General features: G+C 43.2%; 1 protein-coding gene across 1 annotated transcript in view; it reads right to left on the bottom strand.

Annotated features, from left to right (window-relative positions):
- Nucleotides 1-1,269: 1,269 nt before the first annotated feature.
- Nucleotides 1,270-23,643, bottom strand: part of SLC1A4 (solute carrier family 1 member 4) — a 43,758-nt gene continuing 21,384 nt past the window's right edge. Inside the window, exons 3-8 of the mRNA XM_058278680.2 lie at nucleotides 21,537-21,599; nucleotides 17,194-17,360; nucleotides 13,672-13,905; nucleotides 11,717-11,911; nucleotides 11,277-11,411; nucleotides 1,270-4,122 (exon numbers count right to left, since the gene is read on the bottom strand). Coding sequence (XP_058134663.1) covers nucleotides 3,888-4,122; nucleotides 11,277-11,411; nucleotides 11,717-11,911; nucleotides 13,672-13,905; nucleotides 17,194-17,360; nucleotides 21,537-21,599 — 1,029 coding nt within the window. The 3' untranslated portion in view covers nucleotides 1,270-3,887. The remainder of the gene's footprint in view (nucleotides 4,123-11,276; nucleotides 11,412-11,716; nucleotides 11,912-13,671; nucleotides 13,906-17,193; nucleotides 17,361-21,536; nucleotides 21,600-23,643) is intronic.

Raw genomic sequence — 23,643 nt, 5'->3', positions numbered from 1 at the left:
GGGGGCCCGGCTGCTTCTGAGGCCTGCTGGGAAGTATTTACCAGAAGGCCCAGGATGTGGCAAAAAAGGTAAGCTGTGATATGGAAACTGACACAGTGGGTCACTTCTAACAGACCAAGCCGGGACGAAGGTAAGAAAGCTGGATTTCCAACAGGAGCCCGAACGAGGGCAAACACAGACCTAGCACGGTCCACGTGGGGCACTTTTCTGAGCACTTTACGTATATTGACTCATCTTAAGCCTTGCACCAGCCCGTGAGGGTGGTACAAATATCACCCCCATTTTAGGGATGAGGAAGCAGAGGCACAGAGCGGTTAACGTGTCCAGGGTCACACAGCAAGGAAAGCTGGGAATGGAAAGCCCAGAGTCCCTGCTCCCCCAAACCATTTGTGCTGCTCCCAGATGCACCTGGAAGTTCCTCGGTTGAGCAGGGTCCTGTGACCCAACCGGGCTGCTGGAAGAACTGCTCCTCCTGATTTGGCTGTGCTAAAAGCTGAATCACTAAGGACTGGTCCCAACGCCAATTCTCGACTCCAGAGAGTCAAGGCACTCACACTCCATGATGGGAATCCCAACGGTCGTTAGTTACAGGTCCCACTGGGGCCTGGGCCCTGCAGACTCTCTCCTCATCCCTTTGGGCCTTGCCCAGAAATTAAAGGCAGTTCCCCCGCGCCATGAAGAGCTGGGCATGCCTCGGCCAGAGGGGTCACCTGCTCCTTCAGAAGCCCCAGGGCCTCGTGTGAACTTACAGGATAATCCCATTATGAGTTTTCTAGTGTCCCCGATTGTGCTGGAAATGTGGTGTTGCTGGAAATGAAATTATATCAAAGAAAGGGCTGGGTGTGGGGACGACCAATGGTTAGCCAGATGGCACCTGTCCTTACTGGGGACTTTCTGGTCGGCCTGGGGCACCTTCCTTGTTGCCCCGCTCAGCTCTTGGCTGGCAGGAGATGCTCCCTTCAGGTCTGCTGACTCGAGTTGTTCAGACAAGACTTAACGTCGTGGGGGAACGTGGCAAAACCACACGCTTTCTGCAAGAACCCTGCCAGTGTGGGGTGTGGAGGAGCCGCAAGCCGGCTGCTCCCAAAGCATCTGCAAAGCCCTGGCCGCAGCTCATCCCCCCGAGCGTGCCTGCTTTAGGGGTTCATGCTGGGAGAGGCGAGGCAAATAACTGCAGCTCGGTCACCCCCCGGCCATCCCAAGAAGAGCGACGGCTCTATTAATAAAGGCCATTTCAAAACACAACGGAGGAATAAAGGAACATGCAGATCCTAGTAGAAGACTGAATTCATTTTTTTGAGGGCTGTGCTATGTTTTAAGGCAAGTGTCACCCATACAAAACAGAGATGAACAGTATGGCACAATATTTATGACAACATGTTAGAAAAGAGAATACCAGGGGAGGCATTTTTAGACAATGAGAAAGTGTAATTTTCCTGGCCAGGACACCCCTGGCCTGTGGAGTCCTCTCCTGGAGCTGGCTCTGGAGAGAAGCGACCCCTTCCTCCTCCTCTTCTCACCTCCCAGTGGCTGGGGACTGACGGCCTGGATTCTAGAGCAACCTTCTCCAGCCCGTGGCGCTCTTCTCACTGCATTCACAGGTCTGAGTAGACGGTGGGTCTTCTTTTCCATCCTTTGTGAAATTCATCTTTAGAAATGGGAAAACCAGGAGAGCAAAGCCATACAACTTGCAGTTTAGTTCACCTCTATCCAAGCTCAAACGTGCTTGGATTGGAGCTAAACCCTCCACATATAGGTGAAGATTGTATTTATACAGGGAAGGAAAGAGAAGATTTACTGAGGCCGGAAAAACAGTGACTGCCCATTTGCAGTTCGGAATCAAACAAAATGTGTTTCTCCTTCGGAAAGAGAAAGGCATTAGCAACAAGCTCTAGCCAGAGGGTAAAAGTTTTCAGGCCTGCTCTGTTCCGCTGCTGTTCGTTAGCTCCTGGCTTAAGAGGAGAATGGAGTGGCTCAGCTGGTCTTAGAGGGCTGGAGGGAGCTGGCGCTGCCCACGGGCTGGGGGCCAGCTCGGCGCCCTGCCCGGCTCCTCCCGCCCCTTCCGCTCAGCTGCAGGCCTCCAATTCTAAAATGGGGGCAGCTCGGTCGTCTCTGTCCGGTCCACCTGTGCTCATTGCAGTGGTAATGCATAATGGTGTGTACTCCCTGTCTAGGGCCTTGAGGGACTTGACAATAGGGAAAACGGGATGAGCAAAGCTAAAAATCCGGGGGCTTTAATGGCCCGTTATGGGGTGGCAGAAACAGTGCCTGGCTCTGGGAGTCACAGCGAAGTAAGGTACCCAGACACGTGGCAGAAGGCGGGGTTGTTGCTTCATCAAATTTGAGGAACATTAGGAAGAGACTATGCTTGATGCTACAAAATGACTACAAAAAGGAAAAGTGGCCCGATGAAAGTTTGCAACTGCATGCAGAGAACAATGCCCTGCTCGCCATGAGCATGAGGCCTCCATTAAGGGGACAAAAAATAAGAGCATACAGGTGTTAGCACTTGATAGTCAAGAAGCCAAATGGCCGTTTTCACAGATTTGCTCAATTTGCCTCACCAAATCCCTCTGAGGTAGGTAAGAGGCAGGTGGCATTAGCCGTTTTACAAATGCAGTAACGTGAGGCCCGGGGACTTGCTGCCGGTCACACCATGGACACGTGCCTTTAAGTCTGTCCTCTTGCTGGAAGTACACGGTCTTTCCTATAAAAAGACCCTCACCTAGATTAAAACCAGATGGGCAGGGAACTGGAGGGAGGTAGACCATTCCGCTTGTCATTTTCAACTCTGTTGTACCGGCAGGAAAGGGAACCAAGAAATCAGCCGATGGCCAGGGGCCTGCGAGTGGGGGTGCGCCCCTCAATTAGCAGGGCAGCTTCACGGTTTTGTTTGGTTGGTTGTTTTGTTTTCTTCAATGTAGCATTTTAGAGAAGGCCTAGCGGAATTAAAATACTGCGCTGATAAGCCACCCTGGGTCCTGAATGTGATGACCACAGCTCATCTTCTCGAGGAAGAGGCCCTTCTCTGGCCTGTGGCCAAATAAGACTTGCTGGAGATAAAAAGCTCCAGCGATGTCACAGGCCCAAGTCACAGCAACAGAAAACTCCTCCAGGGTTGGGCAGAGAAAGAGGGGTGGTGGTGGTGGTGGTGGTGGTGGTGGTGTGTGTGTGTGTGTGTGTTTTTATTCCTGATTAGGGTACTTCCCTTCCCCCTGCAGGATACACTTCCTCTCCTTTCCTTGATCACAGAATTTATACTGTTTCCTTAATGCCAGTGACCAGAGACCCAAGCAGCGCTAATACCCATTGGAGTATTCCTAACTGGACAATGTACAGTGCCTCCAGCTCATCAGCAATCCACAAATCAGAAGCCACCTCCACCTAGCTGTAATACAAACCCCTTAAAACATCTTGCATTCCAGCTCAGGGAATTCCTGCAAAGCTGAGAATTTGGGAATTTTCCCAACTACCACTCACAGAGCAATGCAGCAGACGACTAGAAAGCCCTAGGTTTGCCCAAAGCAGAGCTGATTGGGCACAATGAAGATTACACCTGCATGTTTCCAAGCATTAGCCACAACCTCCCCATGAGCCTGTTATTTCCCCAAGCCTGGCAGTTCCATGGGATGTTTCCAAACAAGTCCCCACTGTTCACGTTTGCACCTGCACATGGATCAAGCCAAATATTAGAATATCTTGGTCCTTGGTAACCAGTTCCCACTGGAAAGCCCAATGCCTATGCTGAGAAGTAAACTTCAAATTGGTTATTGGGCCAAAGCATTGCTTAGGAGGTTAAAAGTTGGCCAGGGCAGTGCCCATGTTTGGCGGCTGGACTGACAGAGTGGGGTGCCACCGCTGGCAGGCAAGCCCAAAGCTGGCGCCCATCACAGAACCGACTCCTTGGATTCAAGTTCTTGGGTACTGGGTGCAGGGCCAGTGGGGTTCTGGTGTGTCACCAGCGGGGACGTCTCTTCTTCGGACTTGGAGTTGGGAATGGCTTCCACTTTCACCTCGCTCAGTTCCTGCCCTCCCTTCTTCATCGCCTTCTGGTTCAGGTGGTGGAGAATGCCTGCACCCAGGGCGTCCCCTTCCACATTCACCACGGTTGTGGTGCGGTCCCTGATGGGAAAAGGAAAAAAGGCAAATGTTATATCCAGTGTTGCTTGGAGCCACTAGGTGGCCAGGCCCCGGTCCCCAGCAGGCTCAGTGGCCTAGGAGAAGATGTGGTTTTGCAGGATGCTGTTGTTTCCTGGAGAGAATGACACTAAGGGTATTTTACTCCACATTTATTTTTGTTAAATATTTTTTATTCTTATAGAAGTGATATGCCCTCATTGTAGAAAACCTGGAAAGAAGAGATCAAAGAATCAGTATTAACACTGTGATCTCTTTCCTTCCAGTCATTTTTCTATGCATGTATTTTATGTGTAATTGACACCATCATATAACAATGACATAGATGTGACATCATCCATGGGGCAATGAAAGAGATTCCCTGGAAAAGTCTCCCTTCAGAAACAATGAATGAAATGACAAATCGCACTTGCTTGGAACTCTGGAGGACAACAGAGACTGGAGAAGGACTCCACAAAGCTGAATCAAAGAAAAAGAAAACACCAAATCATGTCGGAGATCCACAGCTGGATGCCCCTGTCTGTATCCCTCCCCCTCACTCAGTCCCACACACTTTAAAGTCACAAGGGCAACTCGGCTCAGGCCCCTCCTGCTGCAGAGGCACTCATAGCAGAGCATTAGAGCCCCATGCATATCCAGGCACAGGGATGCAAGTCCCCAGAGACCCAGGGGGAGGACAAGGCTGACGAGTACTACAAAAAAAAAAGTGCCCCCAGGGAAAAGAGAGACCATGGCAGTACTGTGAGAGCTGCACTCGATCCAGTCTGTCTGCTGGACCACCTAAGCACAAAACGGACCTTTCTGGATTGACCCCATCTGGCTTCCCAGGGTGGGATCCCCTAATGGGGAAGAAACTAGAGGCAGAAAGTACTCACAAAAAAGGGGAGGGGGTAGGTAACAGAAATGCTGTAATATAGGTCAGGTCCCAGAACTGAAAAATATAATGAAAAAGGGGTACTGAGTAGGGGGAAGAATTTAAAGAAATCATAGGAACTGGAGAGAAAATTCTGCACAAAAACAAACAGATATTTGGAGAGGTTATAGAGGACAGGAAACTTTCTCCTAGAGGTGAAACAACTGCACACACAAAAAAGGCAATCTGAAAATTCTAACACAAGAATCAGGTACAGAAAACTTGAGAAAATCTAAACGGGCTATTCTAAAGATCCAATGTAAGTTGGACCAAGCATCAGAGAAGAGCCTTAACACACAATCTATAACAAAACCCTAGGCAAGATGGAAAAACTAACCTTCAGAGTTAGTAAATCAAAATAATCAGATGCTCAGACATCAACAAAAACTATAAGCCATAATAAGAAACAAGAAGATATGCCTCATTCAAGGAAATGAACTAAAACTTCAGCGGAGACACAGAATTTGGAACACCTAATCAAAGAAGTTAAAACAAACTTCCTGCAATTCAAGGAGATGAAGGAAAATATGGATAGAAATAAATTAATGGTAGCTATAGAGTTAAAGGATATTAAGAAGACAATGCGTGAGCATAAAGAAGAATTAAAAAGTTTAAAACAGTAATAAATTATGGGAATGAAAGGCACAATAATATTAAAAATATACTAGGGAAGTGGAGGTGGCTCAAACGACTGGGCTCCTGTCTACCATATGGGAGGTCCAGGGTTTGATTCCCAGGGCCTCCTGGTGAAGGCAAGCCCATGTGGTGAGCTGGACTGAGCTGAGAGTTGGCCCATGTGGAGTGCTGGCCCATGTGGCTAGCTGACCCATGCAGGAGTGCTAGCCATTGCAGGAATGCTGGTCCATGCAGGAGTGCTGGCCTATGCGGCAAGTTGGCCCAAGCAGAAAGTTGGCACAGCAAAATGATGCAACAAAAAGAGACATAGAGAGGAGACAATAGAATGCAGCAGACCAGGGAGCTGAGATGGTGCAAGAGATTGACACCTCTCTCCCACTCCAGAAGGTCCCAGGATTGGTTCCCTGTGCTGCCTAAAGAGAGGACAAGCAGACATAGAAGAAGACAAAACAAATGGACAGGGAAATGGACTTTGGCCCAGTGGTTAGGGCGTCCGTCTACCACATGGGAGGCCCGCAGTTCAAGCACCGGGCTTCCTTGACCCGCGTGGAGCTGGCCCATGCGCAGTCCTGATGCGCGCAAGGAGTGCCGTGTCACACAGGGGTGTCCCCCGCGTAGGGGAGCCCCATGCGCAAGGAGTGCACCCCTAAGGAGAGCTGCCCAGCGCGAAGGAGGGAGCAGCCTGCCGAGGCATGGTGCCGCCCACACTTCCCATGCCGCTGACGACAACAGAAGCGGACAAAGAAACAAGACGCAGCAAAAAGACACAGAAAACAGACAAACAGGTGGAGGGGAGGGGAATTAAATAAAAATAAAAATAAATCTTTTAAAAAAACCAAAAAAACCCACAAATGGACAGAGAGAACAGACAACAAATGGGGTGGGGGAGGGGAGAAGAAAGAAAAATCTTTAAAAAAAAAAGATACTAGAGGCATATATAGCAGATTTGAACAGACAGAAGAAAGAATTAGCAAACCAGAGGACGAACTATTGAAATCATAAAGACAACAGATAGAAAAGAGAATAGAAAATATTGAATAGTGTTTAAGGACTTGAGTTACAGCATGACACACACAAACATATGCAGCATGCTTGTCCCAGGAAGAGAAGAGAAGGGAAACTTGGCAGAAAGAATATTTGAGAAATAATAGCAGAAAATGTCCCAACTCTTATGAAAAGACAAAAATATACAATGTCCAAGAAGTGCAATGTACTTCAAACAGAATAAACACTAAGAGACCCACTCCAAGACACATACCAATTAGAAGGCCAAATGCCAAAAATATAGAGAGAATTCTGAAAACAGCAAGAAAAAAGCAATTCATCACACACAGGGATCCTCAATAAGACCAGGTGATTTCTCATCAGAAATAATATATTTAAGGTACTGAAAGAGAAAAACTGCCAATCCAAAATTCTTCATCCAGAAAAAATGTCTTTCAAAAATAAGGGTGAGTTTAAAATATTCAAAGATGAATAGAAATGGAGAGTGTTTGTTATGAAAAGTCCCGCCCTACAAGAACTGCTAAAGTGGCTCCTTCGGGTTGAAAGAAAAAGACAGGAGAGAGTAGTATGGAGCAGTGTGGAGAAGTGAAGAGCTTCAGTAAAGGTAACCTAAATGGTAAAAGCAAAACCCTGTAATAGTGTATCCTCAATATACAACTCTACTCTTCAAGTCCAGTAAGAGTCAGAATATACCAACTAATAAGAAACTTCCAGTGAATCCCCATGCAAAATGAGGGTCAGCAGCTTCCCCTGATATGCAAGCAAATATTTCTCTAGTACCATTCAAGAAAATTATATTTTTTACATGGTAAAATGTAACTACTTATCAAAATTTAAATTATGTATCATGAATGTAAAAGGATTTTGTTTTATCATCAGTAGACCTTCCTAAATTTAACTTTATTTTCAGTCCTGAATTATAGCATTTAGGGCAAGGATTAAAGAAGAGTCTTATAACTGTCATCTACACAAGAAAGGGTAGCTTATCTCTGTTCTTAAATAGGTACAGCCTTGTCCCAGTGTCATTCTCACCTTGTGGCTGCTAATTTACATGTGTCTATCTTCTTTCAGAAAATTAAAGGGGATGAGAAATAAAATAGACTTTTCTGAGCCTTTTATTAAATGTTAGCATTAGGTTGCCATCTCTCATGATAATTTCAGGTTTTAATTATTTCTATTTACAATCAGTTTTATTACCAAGAAGCAGAAGCCCCATCTAAAATGATTCAATTGTACTTTTGCATCTGAACTTCTGAAACTGAGTAATTGCTAAAACAAAAAAATAAAATGTTTGCTTCCCTGAAAAAAAAAAGAGAGAATACAATTGGACAAGAAAAATGCATATTTCCTAATAATGGACATACATGGACTACTGGAATATTATTCAGCCATAAAAAAGGTGTAGAAAATGGGGAGTGAATGCTTAACTTGTACGTGATTTCTATTTAGGTTGACTGTAAAGGTTTGGAAATGGATGGTGGTGATGGTAGCATATTATTGTGAGAATAATTCACTGCGCTGAATTATATAGGTGAACGTGACTAAAAGGAGAAACTTCAGGTCGTATATGTTACTAGAATAAAAATTAAACAATAAACCTAGGACCGTACTACACAGCGAACCTTATTGTAAATGATGGACTAGTTAATAGTACAATTATAATAATGTTTTTTCATGAGTTATAACAAACATTAATACAAGATGTTAAATATAGAGTGGTATCTGGGGAAAAATACACCTAATGTAAACAATGGACAGTAGTTAATAGAACTATTTTAATAATCTTTCATCAACTGTAACAAAAGTAACTGCTGTTAAAAAAAAATAGTACAATTACCAAAAAGTGCTGTCATCAGTTATAACAAATGTTCCACACCATTGCAAGGTGTTATTGGTGGGAGTGGAGTATGGGAATCCTGTATTTTATGCATGATTGTTCTATAATAAAAATGTTTTAAAAAGTCATATTTACTGATAATGGACACACAAAATACAAAAAGTTGTTTCAAGAAGAAATAAAAAACTATATGTTGTTTACAAGAGATTTGCCTCAGACCCAGGGATACAACTAGGTTGAAAGTGAAAGGATAGAAAAAAGATAATCCATGCAAATGGTAACCAAAAGAGAACTCCGGGAGCTATAGCAATATCAGACAAAATAGAATTTAAGTCAAAAGCTGTTACAAGAGATCAGGACACTATGCATTAATAAGAGGGTCAGTATACCAAGAAGAAAAAACAATCGTACATAGTTATGCACCTAACCATGGTGCCCCAAAATACATGAGGCAAACACTGACAAAAGTAAAGGAAGAAACAGACACCTCTACAATAATAATTGGAGACTTCAATACACCACTCACATTGATAGACCACCTAGACAGAGGATCAATAAGGAAACAGAGAACTTGACTAATACGATAAATGAACTATAACTAACAGACATATACAGAACACTGCACCCCAAAACAGCAGTATATATTAATATATTCTTCTCAAGTGCACATGGATTGTTCTCCAGGATAGACTACATGTTGGGTCATAAAACAAGTCTCAATACATTTTAGAAGATTGAAATTAAACAATTCATCTTCTTTGACCACAAAGGAATGAAGCTGGAAATGAATAACAGGCAGAGAACTGAAAAATTCACAAATACATGGATGTTAAATGGCACACTCTTAAGCAGTGGGTCAAAGATAACAATACAAAGGAAATCAGTACATATCTTGAGATGAATGAAAATGAGAACACAACATACCTAAACTTAAGGGATGCAGTGCAGGCAGTGCTCAGAGGGAACTTTCTAGCCTTAAATGCTTATATTAAAAAAGAAGAAAGACCTAAAATCAAAGACCTGACTGAACACCTGGAAGAACTAAAAAAGAACAGCAAACGAAACCAAAACTAGCAGAAGGAAAGAAATAACAAAGATTATAGTAGAAATAAATGAACTTGAGAAAACAAATAGCATTAACAAAACCAAGTTGGTTCTTTGAAAAGATCAATAAAATTGATAAATCTTTAGCTAAACTGACATAGAAAAAAAGAAAGGGACACAAAAAACTAAAATAAGAAATGAAAAGGGGATCATCATTATTATTAATAGCAATCCCACAGAGATAACAAGGCTTAAAAGAGTATATTATGAACAACTGTACCCTAACAAATGAGACAACCTCTCTGAAATGGACAGATTCCTAGAAACCATCTACCAAAACAGACTCAAGAAGAGACAGAAGATCACAACTGGTCAATAACAAGTATAGAGACTGAATCAGTCATCAAAAACCTCCCGAAAAAGAAAAGCCCCATCCCAGATATTCAAAGAACATTCAAAAAAGAATTAGCACCAATCCTTAAACTCTTCCAAAAAAACTGAAGAGGAAGGAACACCTCTTAATTCATTTAATGAGGCCAGCATCACCCTAATACCAAAGCCAGATAGAGATATCACAAGAAAAGAAAATTATGGACCAATATCTCTTATGAATATAAATGTAAAAATCTCTTCCAAAATACTAGCAAACTGAATCCAACAGTGTATCAAAATAATTATATACTGAGATCAAATGAGATTTATCCCAGGAATGCAAGAGTGGGTCAACATAAGAAAATCAATCAACGTAATATACTACATTAACATAATAAAGATAAAAACCACATGACATTTTCAATTCATGCAGAAAAGGACATGCGACAAAATCCAGCACCTTTCTTGTAAAAACACTCAGAAAACAGGAATAAAAGGGAACTTTCTGAACATGATAAAGGATATATGAAAAATCTACAGCTTTACCTCTAAGATCAGGAACAAAACAAGAATGCCATATTATAAATACATACAGTAGAATATTATTCAGCCTTAAAAAGGAATGAAGTTCTGATAAATGCAACAACATGGCTGAATCTTGAAGATATCATGTTGAGTGAAGTAAGTCTGACATTGGCGAATACAATTAATTCCACTGGATAGTATACTTTAGAGTGGCTGAGATGGGAAAGTTTATTTGTATATATGTTCCCAAATTTTTTTTTAAAAAGAGCAACTAAAGAGATGATGACAATTAAATGCAATACATGTTCCTGGACTGGATCACATAATGGAGGAGAAAGGGCCCAAAAGGATATAACTGGGACATAAGAAAAAATTGGAATATAGACTCTAAGTTTTATAACAATGTTAAAGTTCTTGAACTTAAAGTAAGTGTACTTAAGGTAGATACATAAGCGAATATTCTTTTTCTCAGGAAATGTAAATGGAAGTAGTATGTGTTTAAGGGGCATGATGTATACAACTTACTCTCAAATATTTAGAAAACAGAGATAGATTGACAGATAAATAAATACTTTGATTGATGGATGGATGGACGGATGGAAGGATGGATGGAATGATACAGAAAATGTGACAAAATATTAAAATTGGTGATACGATTACCTAGGGAGTTTCTGTATGGATTTTGTAGTATTTTTACAACTGTTCTATAAATCTGAAATTATTTCAAAATAAGAAGTTTAAGGGAGAAAAGAGAACCAATGATGCTGTCTTCCAATCCACTTGATGCCCTTTGGACTTACTACTTACACAATCCAGTCCACAGCCAGGATCAGAGAGAGGTCACGGGTGGGCAGTCCAATGGCCTCCAGGATAATGGCGATGGTGAGGACTCCTCCCGCCGGCACACCCGCTGCTCCAACACTGGACGCTGTGGCAGTCACTCTAGGGGATTGCAAAGCAGGGTCAACCATTAACACAAAGCCCGGAGTGGGCATGAAGGAATGCAGAACATGCCAGGCCAGCCTTAGCTGGGAAACTGAAAACCACACAATCAATGGTAGCATCTTCTGGCAGAGCCCTTGAGAGATGATTCCTTCTCTTCATTAATGAATGCACTCTCCTCATTTCATAGCTGAGACACCCCAGATATGGAGCTGGGTGCTCATGAGGTTTTTCAAAGGAAGTCACTGGGAAAAGCTTGAGTTCTGACCCTGGCCCAAAGATGAAGGAAAGAAGAATGAACTTACAGAATCGTGAAAATCTGTCCTGCATTCAGCTGCACGTTGTTCAGCTGGGCGATGAACACTGCGGCCACACACTGGAAGATGGCAGCTCCATCCATGTTCACAGTTGCCCCAATGGGGAGAATAAACCTGCTGATCCTCTTGTCTACACCATTATTTTCTTCAATGCACTTCATCATTGAGGGGAGTGTTGCTGAGCTAGAAATGGAAAGCAAAAAACATGGAAACAGTTCTGGGCTAACTCATCACTCATCTTGTACCCTTGAACAGTGCAATTAGCACTATCCTAGTTTTAGCGTTCTTCCCTTGCAATAAGAGGGAACATTTTTCTAAAGCAGAATTGTTTTGAAGTTTTCTGATACAACATTGGGGTTTTGTCAACTCCCAAAGTGTTCAAAATATGACTCCCTGGGTTTACCTGCTATTTACTTGGATTCACCTGTTATAAATTTCTCATGAACTACACATCATCTCTTGGTGCAAAATGTTATCTGGAGGACAAAATCTATTTACTCAATTTTCTGTGCATCTCCTCTCTGAATATTTTTTACCCAAAACGTAAAAGGCAAACTATAATTTATTTTTCTCTGGGGCCATGAGGCAGAAATGGCTCTAAAAGTTTGCACAGAGCAACTGAACAAGCATGAAAGGTCCAGGCCAACAGTAAGAACAGGACTGTGTCTCTCCAATGGGCTCTGCAGAGGTGAGCAGGTGCAGCTGAGAACTTGTTTCTGTCTAGGGCAGAGAAACTAACCTCCTCCCTCATTATGTTTACTGCTGACACTTTACCATGTAAGTTGCCACCAAGGATGGGAGAAGGTGTGCAGTGGAGAGGCAAAAATTAAATGTTCAAATGAAACAATGGGCTGCCATCCTTTGTAAGTCTTCTTGAACATACTTTGATAGGTGTGGCAGTTTGAGATTATTTATGAATTCCAAAAAGTGAGATTATGTTTATAAACTGGTCTGTTCCTCTGGGTGTGATAACCCTTTGATTGAATTAGATTCAGCGGAGACATCTGATTATATTAAGATTAAGGCTTTGATTCAACCACATCACTAGAGTGAGACTCAGTATTGAGTCCCACTCACTCAGGCTGATAAAACAGACTCATACACAGAAGCTGACAAAGAGAAGAACACAGAGGAATAGAGATAGCTCAATAAATATGGTGGAAGCCCCAGGAAGAGGGATGAGCCTAATAGTCTACAGCTGACCTTGTGACGAGACCAGAAGAGCTGAGCCCAGAAAGAAACAAGCCCCGTGGAGAGAGACTTATGTCAGTCTACAGCTGAGATCAGAAGAAGATGGGACCATGGAGCCTGAAGAGGAAGAAGGCAGGCTGAACCCTTGCAGACAACACTTGCCATCTTGCTTCAATATGTGACAACAGAGTTCGGTAAGGAAGTAACCTTGAGTTGGACTCTTTAGGGCCATGTGACTATAAGCATCTATCCCAAATAAATACCCTTTATGGAAGCCAACAGATTTCTGGTACTTTGCATCAGCATCCTTTTGGCTAATACAGCAGGCCAAATGTTTTCTGAAGGCTTTCCAATTAATGACAAGTGGCTTCTTTTGTAGATAATCCTACAATACTTCAGACCCTTAGAGAAATCAGTGTCTTGCTCTCACCATGGTGCACCAGTCTTGTTTTCTAATTCACAGAATGAGAGGAATTAGGGTAAGAGATACGGAGCTGGGCGAATAGATCTAACTTCTAAGGAGTAAGGGGGAGGAGGAAGGAATGAGGCAACCTCAACAGATCAGGGGAAGCAGCAGAAAATCTACCCCAGAAGAATACGGAAGAGCTTTGGGGCTGGTCATTAAAAAAAAAAAATTGGACAAGATGAATTTAGAGTTTTCAGGGTATTAAAATACGTTGAGATGCTGGTCTCACTTCTCCCACTGGGATCACCTGGTTTCATAAATGTGGCTCAGAGTGAAACCCACTCACCTGGAGCTGGTGGCAAATGCTGTGGCAAAGGGCGTGAGGAGGCCCAGCAGGAATCTGAATGGGTTTTTTCGTGTAAAAGCAAAATAAATAAGTGGCAGAACAATTCCTCCGTGAATAAAATGGCCCAGTATAGATGCGAAGATATATTTCCCCAGGCTGGTCACCAGCACGGTGATGTTCTTCATTTCCAGAATCTTGCTTCCAACCAGGAACATGATGCCCACAGGCACATACCTAGAGCATAAGCAAGGTGCTCGTCAGTGAGGGTGGTGACGTCGGGACTTTCTAGCAGGTGGTTTCCCACTCTCCCTAGAATAACCCTGAGGCATAGAGACAAAAAGGGGAACGCTGTCCCCACCTGACAGGCGGTGAGTAAAATTAAGATTACTCTTCACCCTGGGTAACAGAGTCAGGAGCAGAACGCAGGCTCCTTTCCCCGCAGACACTCGATGTTCTCAACAGATGGGCACTGCCTACTGCCTGGGCTCCCAAGCAGAGAGGCAGGAGACTCAAGATCCAAGACTCTGGGGACTGTGAGCTTGACCTGAGCTTTGCTCGAGCTTGCTCGGAGACCTTGCGTTAGACACACAAAAGACTGACACGTAGTTCACAGAATTGCTGGGGTGAAAAACGGAGCCAAAGCTGGGGGTCTGCCGAGTTTTAAGTTCTTTCGTGTTTTGGAAAACATGATTCTGGGGAAAAATGTCACCAGCAATGACATCCCCAGGAACACGCCCAAAGTGTCAAGGTTTTTTAATGGCGGGATGGGGAAGCGGAACGAAGGGCTCAACTGTGGGAGTTAAAAACTAAAGACAATTATTTTGAATTTAGTACAAATTGAGGAAGAATTTTATAACTGTTGACCTTGTGAATTTTTACTCATATAGGTAATAACAGTTTAAATTTCAAAGGGTACAAAGTGGTAAATAGTGCAAAGTCTCCCTCCTACCTCTGTTGCCCAAGCACTCAAGTTTTCCCCCCTGAGAATAACCAATGTCACTGGCTTCTTGAATTTTCTGTTGGGAGATATTCTAAGCAGGATAGAAAATTTTAAATGTCATAGAAATCCATGAATACATTATCCTTACAAAAAATTAAAATCCTTTTATGGCACCATCCTTAAGCCAGACTCCTCCTCAGATGACCACTCCTACTTTCTATGCATTTAGATACTTATGTATGTATTTAAAGCTGTTATTATTACTATTACAGGAGGCACTGGGGATTGAACCCGGGACCTTGGACATGGGAAGGAGGTGCTCAAACCACTGAGCTACACACTCTCCCCAAGCTGTTATTTTTCACCTCACATTATATCTTTGAGATCTTTTCCTATCAGTATACAGAAATCTACCTTATTCTTTTAAAATATCATCCTCTGAATGAAGGTTATATTGTCATTCCCCTGACAGAACTTTAAACTGTTCCCCATTTTTCAACATTACAAGCAAGATTGCCAATAGTCAGGGTTCCGTGCCTCCTTGTGCCGACATGCCCCTGTTCTCTAGGTAGGGACACTGAGAAGTGGAAGCACTGAGTTATGGTGTGTGCATCTTACATTTCAGTAGATACTGACAGTTGTTCTCCAGAGCAGCTGCTCCAATTCATGTTCCCACTAGAACATATTATAGTCTATATTATATTCTATTATATATCTAGATTATATTCTAATATAAAATATTAGAATAAGATCATGTGCTTGGAAGTTGTAGCAATATCACTTATTCTCAATTTTCCTACAAATCTCACTGAGGATAGTTTTTAAACTGGTGCCAGCCCTTTTGGCTACTAAGCTTTGAGACTGTGTTTGTGTGTGTGTGTGTAATCACCCATACTATAAATAAACATACATCAATTTTTTCCTTTGTCTTTTTTCTTAACTTTGTTCTTGGTAACTTTTGCATTCAAAGATTTTATGTTTTGATGTAGTCAAATTTAGTAGCTTTTTAAGCCTTTTGCTTTTTGCATCTTAATACTTAGGAAGATTTTCCCTACCTCTATATTTTCTTCTAATACCTTAGAGAGCTACCATCTTTCTTTTTATTCCTTCCTCCCTGGTTAGTTTAATCCATGGATGGGCACCACGGAGCTCTGTAAATAAGGTTTTGTTGGAATATAGCCATGCTCATTCACCCTACAATGGCAGACATAGCTTTGATTGAGACCACAGTCTGCTGATCTGGTGTTTAATCCATCTAGAATTTATGTCTATGAATAGTAAAGGGTAGACAGGTGCTTTGGTTTTGGAGTAGGTAATTAGTGTAGGAGAGAAAGCAGAAAAGAGTTGACTTAGAGCCACCACTGAAGGCCCCACAGCTGGTGAGGTCCCTTAACCAGTTAGACACCTGACATGGCAGTTCTTTTACCATGCATTTCCTGGGCAATCCATCTCCTCCGCCATTAGGCACCTAGCAGGATCTCCTTGCTGAGTACCTGCTTATCTAACTAGCACACCAAACTGAAGGAATGATTGTAAGTTGGCCCCCAGATTGAAAACACATGTCTTAACATTACACCATCATTTTCTTGCTTAGGGTTTCCTTTAGTCCTAGTTGTGGAAGATTTTAGGCTAAAAAAATAAGCCAGGTAAGGAACTTGACATGTGATGAAAAAACTTTCTGAAAATATAAGATCTCTCCCCAGAACATCAGCAGTGATATGAATTTTTGGGCTGGACTCTGGAATTTTGGGATTGCGTAAGATGAACAGCACTGGTGTGGACTGGGCCTCCATTCAATTCCTGACTTTCCTACAAATTCCAGCCTTCTCTCCTAAAGTCAGTCCAGCTGCCTCCCCAACTCCATCTGAGAGAAAGGTTCAGGAATCGTGAAGGTTTGATCATGGGGAAAACGCTTTGTGAGTGAAAGGATAAACTAGTTTCTTAACTACTGATGGGTAGAAGCTAAAATCCACAGAAGTTTGGCTTGGGCAAAACAGGAGGATAAAGGTTCTGAGGGCTGGTGCTGGAATTGTATGGTTTCTGAGAGTTTGCTTTGAGGGATCTAGTTAAACTTTTACTTTTCAGCCACGGATCAATTTAATGATTTTTACCGAACACTCATCCTCTCATTAACGCTACATAAAGAAACATTCACAAATTAAAAGCCTGTATAAAAGAGGACCTTCCCAAGTTTATACAATTAGGAGGTGGTACTCATGGATGGACCTGTATTCCACGTTGTGAAATGCTACAGCTACCCTGCCATTTTTAAGATAAATGAGCCTTATTTTATGCAACAGGTAGCAAACCTATGGAACTTGTTACACTACAGAATGATATGGGTTGAACCCCTAAATAGGCCCGTGGGCTCTGAGGAAGTGACTGGTAACCAGGGCACCTGCCTAACTCTACGAGATCCTGGACCCAGGCAGACCCCATCTCACGGCCTGAGGACCAGCCCACCCGCCTTGGAGCATCGGCCACACACAGAGCTGGGGGCTGGGTGGCCCCACAGGGTGACCTAGAACAGCAGTCTGGGGCATGAGAGGGGGTGGGACGGGAGGAGGAGGGGCGGCACTGACCACATAATCCAGGACACCAGCACCATTGTCGCCTCGTTGAAGGCGTTGAAGAAGCGGATGAGCTCTTCTCCCTCGGAGCCCAGCTTCTTTAGGGCCACTCCTAACACCAGGGCAAAAAGGACCAAGCCCAGGATGTTCGTCCCTCTGATCTCGGTGCCAACGGGAATCTGCAGACCAGAGGGGACAGAATGGCCCAAGGGCACAACAAATAAGTGAGATACACAGACACACATTTGCTTGGTACCTTTACCACAAGGAAACGCCATGCCTACAATGAGAAAAAAGTTCCTGTTTCCTTCAGCTCTTGTGATTTCACAAATAAAGGGGCAGGAAACCCAAGAGGAGATGGAGCCTGAGGGTACAAAAGTGAGCAGAACTTTCACCGAGTTGTTAACTCAAAAAGCTATGTGAAAATGGCATAGGTGAAGCAGGAAGAAGTGGGCTCCCTTTACTTGGATATACTCAAAGCAGAGCAGGGGTTCTTAATAAGAGGTCAATGAGCTTGAATTTAAATTAAAAAAAATTCTCGTGGGGCTGTATTGGTGCAGGTGTGATATATTTATTAAATGATACAAAGTATAGTATGGACTTAGTAAGGGGTCTGTGGTTTTCATCTGACTGGCAAAGGGATCTGGGGAACAAAAACGGTTTAAGAACACCTGAAATAGAGGTTGGACAGTTACCTTGAAGGTTTGCTTTTAAAGAAATAGGTGGTTGGTGAGAAGTTCCTTCAAATCAAGAGTCAATGCTTATAAATTTACCTCCTGAATATCAACCAATTTTTTGTTGTTAGGATCTTTTGGTGACTCGTCCCAGCTGATGCATTTCACAAAAGATTTTCAGGATCAATGAGATAAATTTTCAGGACATTCTTTCCTAAACTACTGACTTAAACTATAGACACATAATGCATTCTTTATTTTTTCCACCAATGCCAAATCTCAGCACTGCATGTATATATTAGACAAACATTTTATCCCACCCTAACATGTTATGAATTTATGAACAGAAAACATGTCAGCATAGTATAAATGGAAAAAGCACTTTTACCATAGATCTGAGTTCTAGTCTTGGCCCTGATATTGACTACCCTGATTTTTAAAATTTTGGTAAGATGAAACAAATTGGACTAAATTAGTAGCTTTCATTTTTTTTTTTTTTTAAAGTAGAATTTTCCCCTTAAATCAAAGAAAGGCTGGTAGAATTCAAAGCCCTTCACCCTTAGGGGTCAAAAGGTATAGGGGGCCCAAAGAACCTCCTCCTTCACCTGAAGGGCTCTGTGACCGTCTGAAAGTCACTGTGCCAAATAACCCTTGAGTTGCCTCATCACTTCCAGCTCTAACATTTGTATGTCCAGAATGTAAGCTCCGTGAGGCTTCAAAAAACATGTGAATGACTGACGGCTATACAAGTATAGCCCATGAGACAGAGATCCTAAACTGTTTAGGAGCTGTGGTTTCACATCACTACCTTTGCAAGAAGTACCAAGAGGCATGTTTATTTCTTAAATTAAATGGCCACAAACACATTTTTTAAACTTTTCTAATTCCCAAGTTCAGTGGAGACACCTAGGGAACAGGCACGATTCACCTGAAATATACCAGGACCCATGAGTTGAAATGTACCATAAAAATTGATAGGGTAGCCCTTCCAACTTTTTATCATGAAAAATTTCAAATAAAAAGCTGAACTATAGCACAATGATCGCCATACACAATGCTTTTGTTCATACTGGTTCTTATGATTTATATAGAGAAGTAACAGGAATAATAGTTAAGGAACATGGGCATCGGAGCCTCACTTCTATCACTTCCTATTGGTGTGATGTTGGGCAAGTTACTTAACCTCTTTGTGCCTCAGTTCCCCATCTACAAAATTGGGACAATAACAGTAGCTAACATAAGACTGCTGGGAAGATTAAATGTGTTAATATGTGTAAAGTGCTTAGACTGTGTCTGGCAAATAAAAACCAAAAAGCATTAGCTGCTATTATTATTCTAATGAGGTATTTTGTTAGAGATCATTCCAGGCTTATGATGTCTGGAATGTGTTGTTGTTGTTTAACCACGCTATTTTAATTCCGCAGACAATAAGACCTCTGAATATCGCCATTCTCTCTCAGAGCTTGACCAATGGAAGCTACGGTAGGCACAATTTAAAGAACTGTAGGAGAGAGAAGACTTGGGTTTTGTCCTTGCTCCACCACAGCTCACAAGAGGATTGGAGAAGATGATACTGTTAGAATTCTTTGAGCTGGGCAGCTAATGCCTGGTGTGTGACTTTAGGGCTGTCGACTCATACTTTTTGTCCAAACCCCAAGTACTAAATGGAACTGAGGGGCAAGAGTCAACACAACCTGAAAAATCAACTCATAGTCAAGAGTTGGTTTCAGCAGATCTGAAATTTCAAGCTGTGGTGCTTCAGGTGTCAGCTGATTCCGGAAACCACTCACTGCCTTGAGGGCAACGACAATAATTCTCCCAAGGCCATGTGCCTTTCTGTAGGAGAGGTTGGCAGCAGGTGTGAATTTGCATTTCTTGGACCTCTGGGTCCCTGACTTCTCACTGTCACCCACATCCTATCCTTGGGGACAAGGACTACCCTGGTGTTGTCTTTACAAAGTTTTTTTAGCCACTGGGCCCAGCGAGGAGATACCACGCCTCTTTCTTAAAGCCCGAGCCCCTGCACTCCTCAGTTAAATTCACAGTGGAGGCAAGAGTCCATCGGTGGCGGGGGGGGATGTTCACGGGTCACTGGCATTTCCAGTGGGACGTCAGAGCAGCAGAGGCATGCCAGGGGCCAAAACTAAAAGGTACTGCACAGGCAATTTGCAATTTTCTAGGATTATTTGTCACTTTTGGTTTAAAATCATCTTGATCAAGCTTGAAGGACTTTAATTTCAAGTAATTGAGAACGGGGATAATAAATCCTACCTGATCAGGTTGTCCTATGGTCAAATGAGATGACGTAAGGAGAGCATGTGTGCTATGAGGGGGTCACCCATGGAGTGGGCCCACCAACCCCTCATTTCCAGCAGCCCTGCTCTGGAATCCAGGGACTGTCAGAAGGGGGCACAGGTGGGCCTCCAGCCATGCCTTTGAGGATGGGGAGTGACACCCCTCCTACAGAATCAATAATTCAAGAGTGTCAATGAATATTTCTGGTTCAATCAATATTTCTCACAGCACAGGAAAATACCATTCCAGGATTTGTGTGTGTATGTATATTTTTGGTTGCCATAATAACTGTGGGATCTTACTGGGAAATCAGTGGGCAGGGCTGTGGGAAACCCAAATGTCCTGAAGTGTTCTGGGCAGCGTGGTAGGGAGCAGAGCAGACTTTCCTATAGCCTTCCGGCTTCTGGGTATGCCACCAACATTCAAAAAGGTTTATCACCTGAGCCTGGAGCTAAGTCCATTTTACACATAAACACAAGCTTTTTTTCTCCATCGTTTTAACGGACTCTGGGTTTTCTAGCAATGCCCACTGGATGTACGCAGAAAGAAGACTGTAAGCTATTTTGTTCTGAACGTTACCTAGTGTTAGTCATTTTAGAAAATTTGATTGCCAATAGCCAAAGTGCTGATTAATAACCAAGCCACCAGCACAACACATTTATGTCAGTTTGCAGTTGTAGCTGTTCCATTCAGGGTGATTTTATACACAGACAAAATAGTATTTATTTATCCTTATTTCAAATGTCCCCCCAAAGTGTCAACAATACTAGTTGAATTTTGCCTCACTGCTTTTAAATCCAAATTCATTCATTTTTAAGTAGATGCAAATATCTGAGAACTTCATTATGCCTTCTACGTATAGTTGTGCCTTTACATGGAAAAATATATATTGTTTTATTTTAAATTACTTTTTTTCTCTCTTGTATTATGCTGATTTTTAAAAAGTTTTATATATATATGTAGGTTAAATCATCCATTCATTATATATTTCAGGATAGCAGAAGAGGTTTTAGAGATATTTTTCACTTTTTTAGGAGGTACCAGAGATTGACCCTGGGACCCCATGCATACGAAGCACATGCACAACCACTGAGCTATACCTACTCAGTTATAAATATTTTTTTTAAAAAAAAGAAGACCTTAGTTCCAATAGGGTTAAACTGATTCACTGAGGCTCTCAGCACTACAGATATGCTGGCACTTGGGTATACTGGTAAATAACCAAAAGTAGCCAGCTTAACCCGAGTGCTTCAAATAGTCCATTCACACTCCAAAGTTTTATACCCTGCTGAGAAAACTGTGTGTCATGCATGCTCCTTCAACTAAAGAAACATTATTTGCTTTTGGATAAGCATTTTTGACAAGTAATCCTGTGAACAGCTTTACCTTTTCAGTGGTGACGTTTCCGGTGCTCGTGTTGTGGGTCAGCTCTCTGTAATCCGTGGCATACTGCGAGCAAGAAAAGGAAAAACCTGCTGTCAGTTCACAGCTGAGCCCGCCAGCCAGGAGCGGAGGGACTGCAGGGCCCGTACGCCCAGTGTCCCGGCCTCCCTCACTCGGCTGGTCTAACCAGGGCCTCTGAGAACTGTACAAAAGTCACACTAAGATCCAGGCGGCTGGATGGGCTCAAAAGGTGGAGGGAAATGCCCCAAAGGGCATTATTGGGAAAATCGGAAGCTTTATATTAATGTTAAATTTCTTGAACTTGGTAACTGTATTTCATATGGTTACTTAACTGAATATCCCTGTTCTTAGGAAAAACACATGAAGTAGTAAGTGTTCAAGGAGAAAGATGTATGCAACCTACTCTCAAATGTTTAGATAAGTTATATACGTAGAGATATGATAGCGAGAGAGTGTGGGAGAGAGAATGATATAACGTGGCAAAATGTTAACAGTTGGTAGCTGGGCAGAGGGTATACCGAAGTTCTCTGTTTTATATTATTTTTACAACGAATAAGACCGAAGATACTTCAAAATAAAAAGCTAAAAAAAAAAAAAAAGGTTAACATGTACTTTAAGAGGCCTCTGGGTCATTTAGGGATCAGAAGAGCCAGGGGGAGAGCCGGCACAGTTCCATGTCCCCAAGCAGCTGACAGTTCCTATTAGTATTGTTTGAATAACCTTGGTATTAACTCCGTAATGCGGAGGGGCACTTTCCAACGTGCCATTTTATTTTCTGTCATTTATTTATGCTCCACTCTGTTCCAGAACTTATTTTAGCTTTACGCTTTTCAGCATCTGTTTCTGGTCTGGCCTGAGCTGCCCTCTCCAGTGGAAGGGATGCAGGGAGGGCAGGCGGCTGTCCTCTACAGCCTACAGGGGAAACCTGCGAGACACAGGGGCTGTCTCCTGGACCCTCACAAGGGGGGCATCTCCCTGTGCCAGCAGTGAGTGGAATCAGTTAAGAAACAGCCTTGCTGAGCCCTTCTCCAGCACCTGGCTCCTGACCTGAGAAGGGGAGCCTGTTAGGTGGGGTAGATCCAGAGGCGCTGCCGACGGGGGCTCTCAGTTTTAATGGCTCAGGGCTTCCGAGAGGCACGAGTGCTCCGCTGACCCGTGACCACAGCAGCAAGAGGAGCCAAAGCCGCCCCACGCCTTCTTTGACTTAGAGCTCCATACCTATTTTTCCCTCCCACCTCACATTATGTATTCAAGTCACACCTGTGCTTGTACTCGGCTTAAAAATACAAAAACAAGAGGTTGTTAAGTACAAACAGCCAAGTCTTAGCTTGAGAAAAGCATTGTTAAAAATAGGGGAAAACCAGAAACAACCTGAACATGCACCAAAAGGGGCCGATGGAATAAAATCATGGTCCACTCAGAGTAGCATCCTGTACAGCCATTAACAGTTATGCAGGATTCCTACCGACACGACAAAGTGTTCACAACAGGTTGCCTTAAGAGGGGGCCGGTTTCAATGGGGAGGAGAGGCCAGGTCCTGGGGATGACGGGCAAGGAGACTGCTCCTCCTCTGCCTGATTCTTCTTTCCAGACCTTCAGTGTTGACGCTGCAGAGGAGACCACTTCGTCCAGGCTCAGTCACTGGCACCGAGTAATCTGGGCACAAGCTCAGTGATTCAGAGGGCTGGGAGAGGGTGCACGAAAGAGAGCCAGAAGCTTCCTGCCTTCAAGAAGCTGATCCACAGTCTCAGACCACCCCAGAAACACCCACGGGATCTACCAGCAGGCACCGGTGGCTCTGGGACAAGTCAGGGAAGGCCACAGCTTCTTCTTTGGTGAAGCTGGTTTCCTGCAAGTGATGGTTCATGGCAACGTCAACGCCAGTGACAACTGTGCTTTCAGTACCTTCACCCTCGGGGGCCTTTGGTGGAAGCACTTCCACCGATGAGTGCATCGCCGATGTTACCCTCTCTCCATCCTACAGGCCAGGCCATCCTCCCCTCCACCTCCAGGCATGGCTCGTCCGCGATTTCCTGGATCTTATAAATATTGGAGAACATCTCCTCATGGCTGATGAGGTCCCTGAAGA

This window comes from Dasypus novemcinctus, chromosome 17 (assembly GCF_030445035.2).
Source record: "Dasypus novemcinctus isolate mDasNov1 chromosome 17, mDasNov1.1.hap2, whole genome shotgun sequence".
NCBI classification, from domain to species: Eukaryota; Metazoa; Chordata; class Mammalia; order Cingulata; family Dasypodidae; genus Dasypus; species Dasypus novemcinctus.
This window is presented reverse-complemented; position numbering and strand designations above follow the sequence as displayed.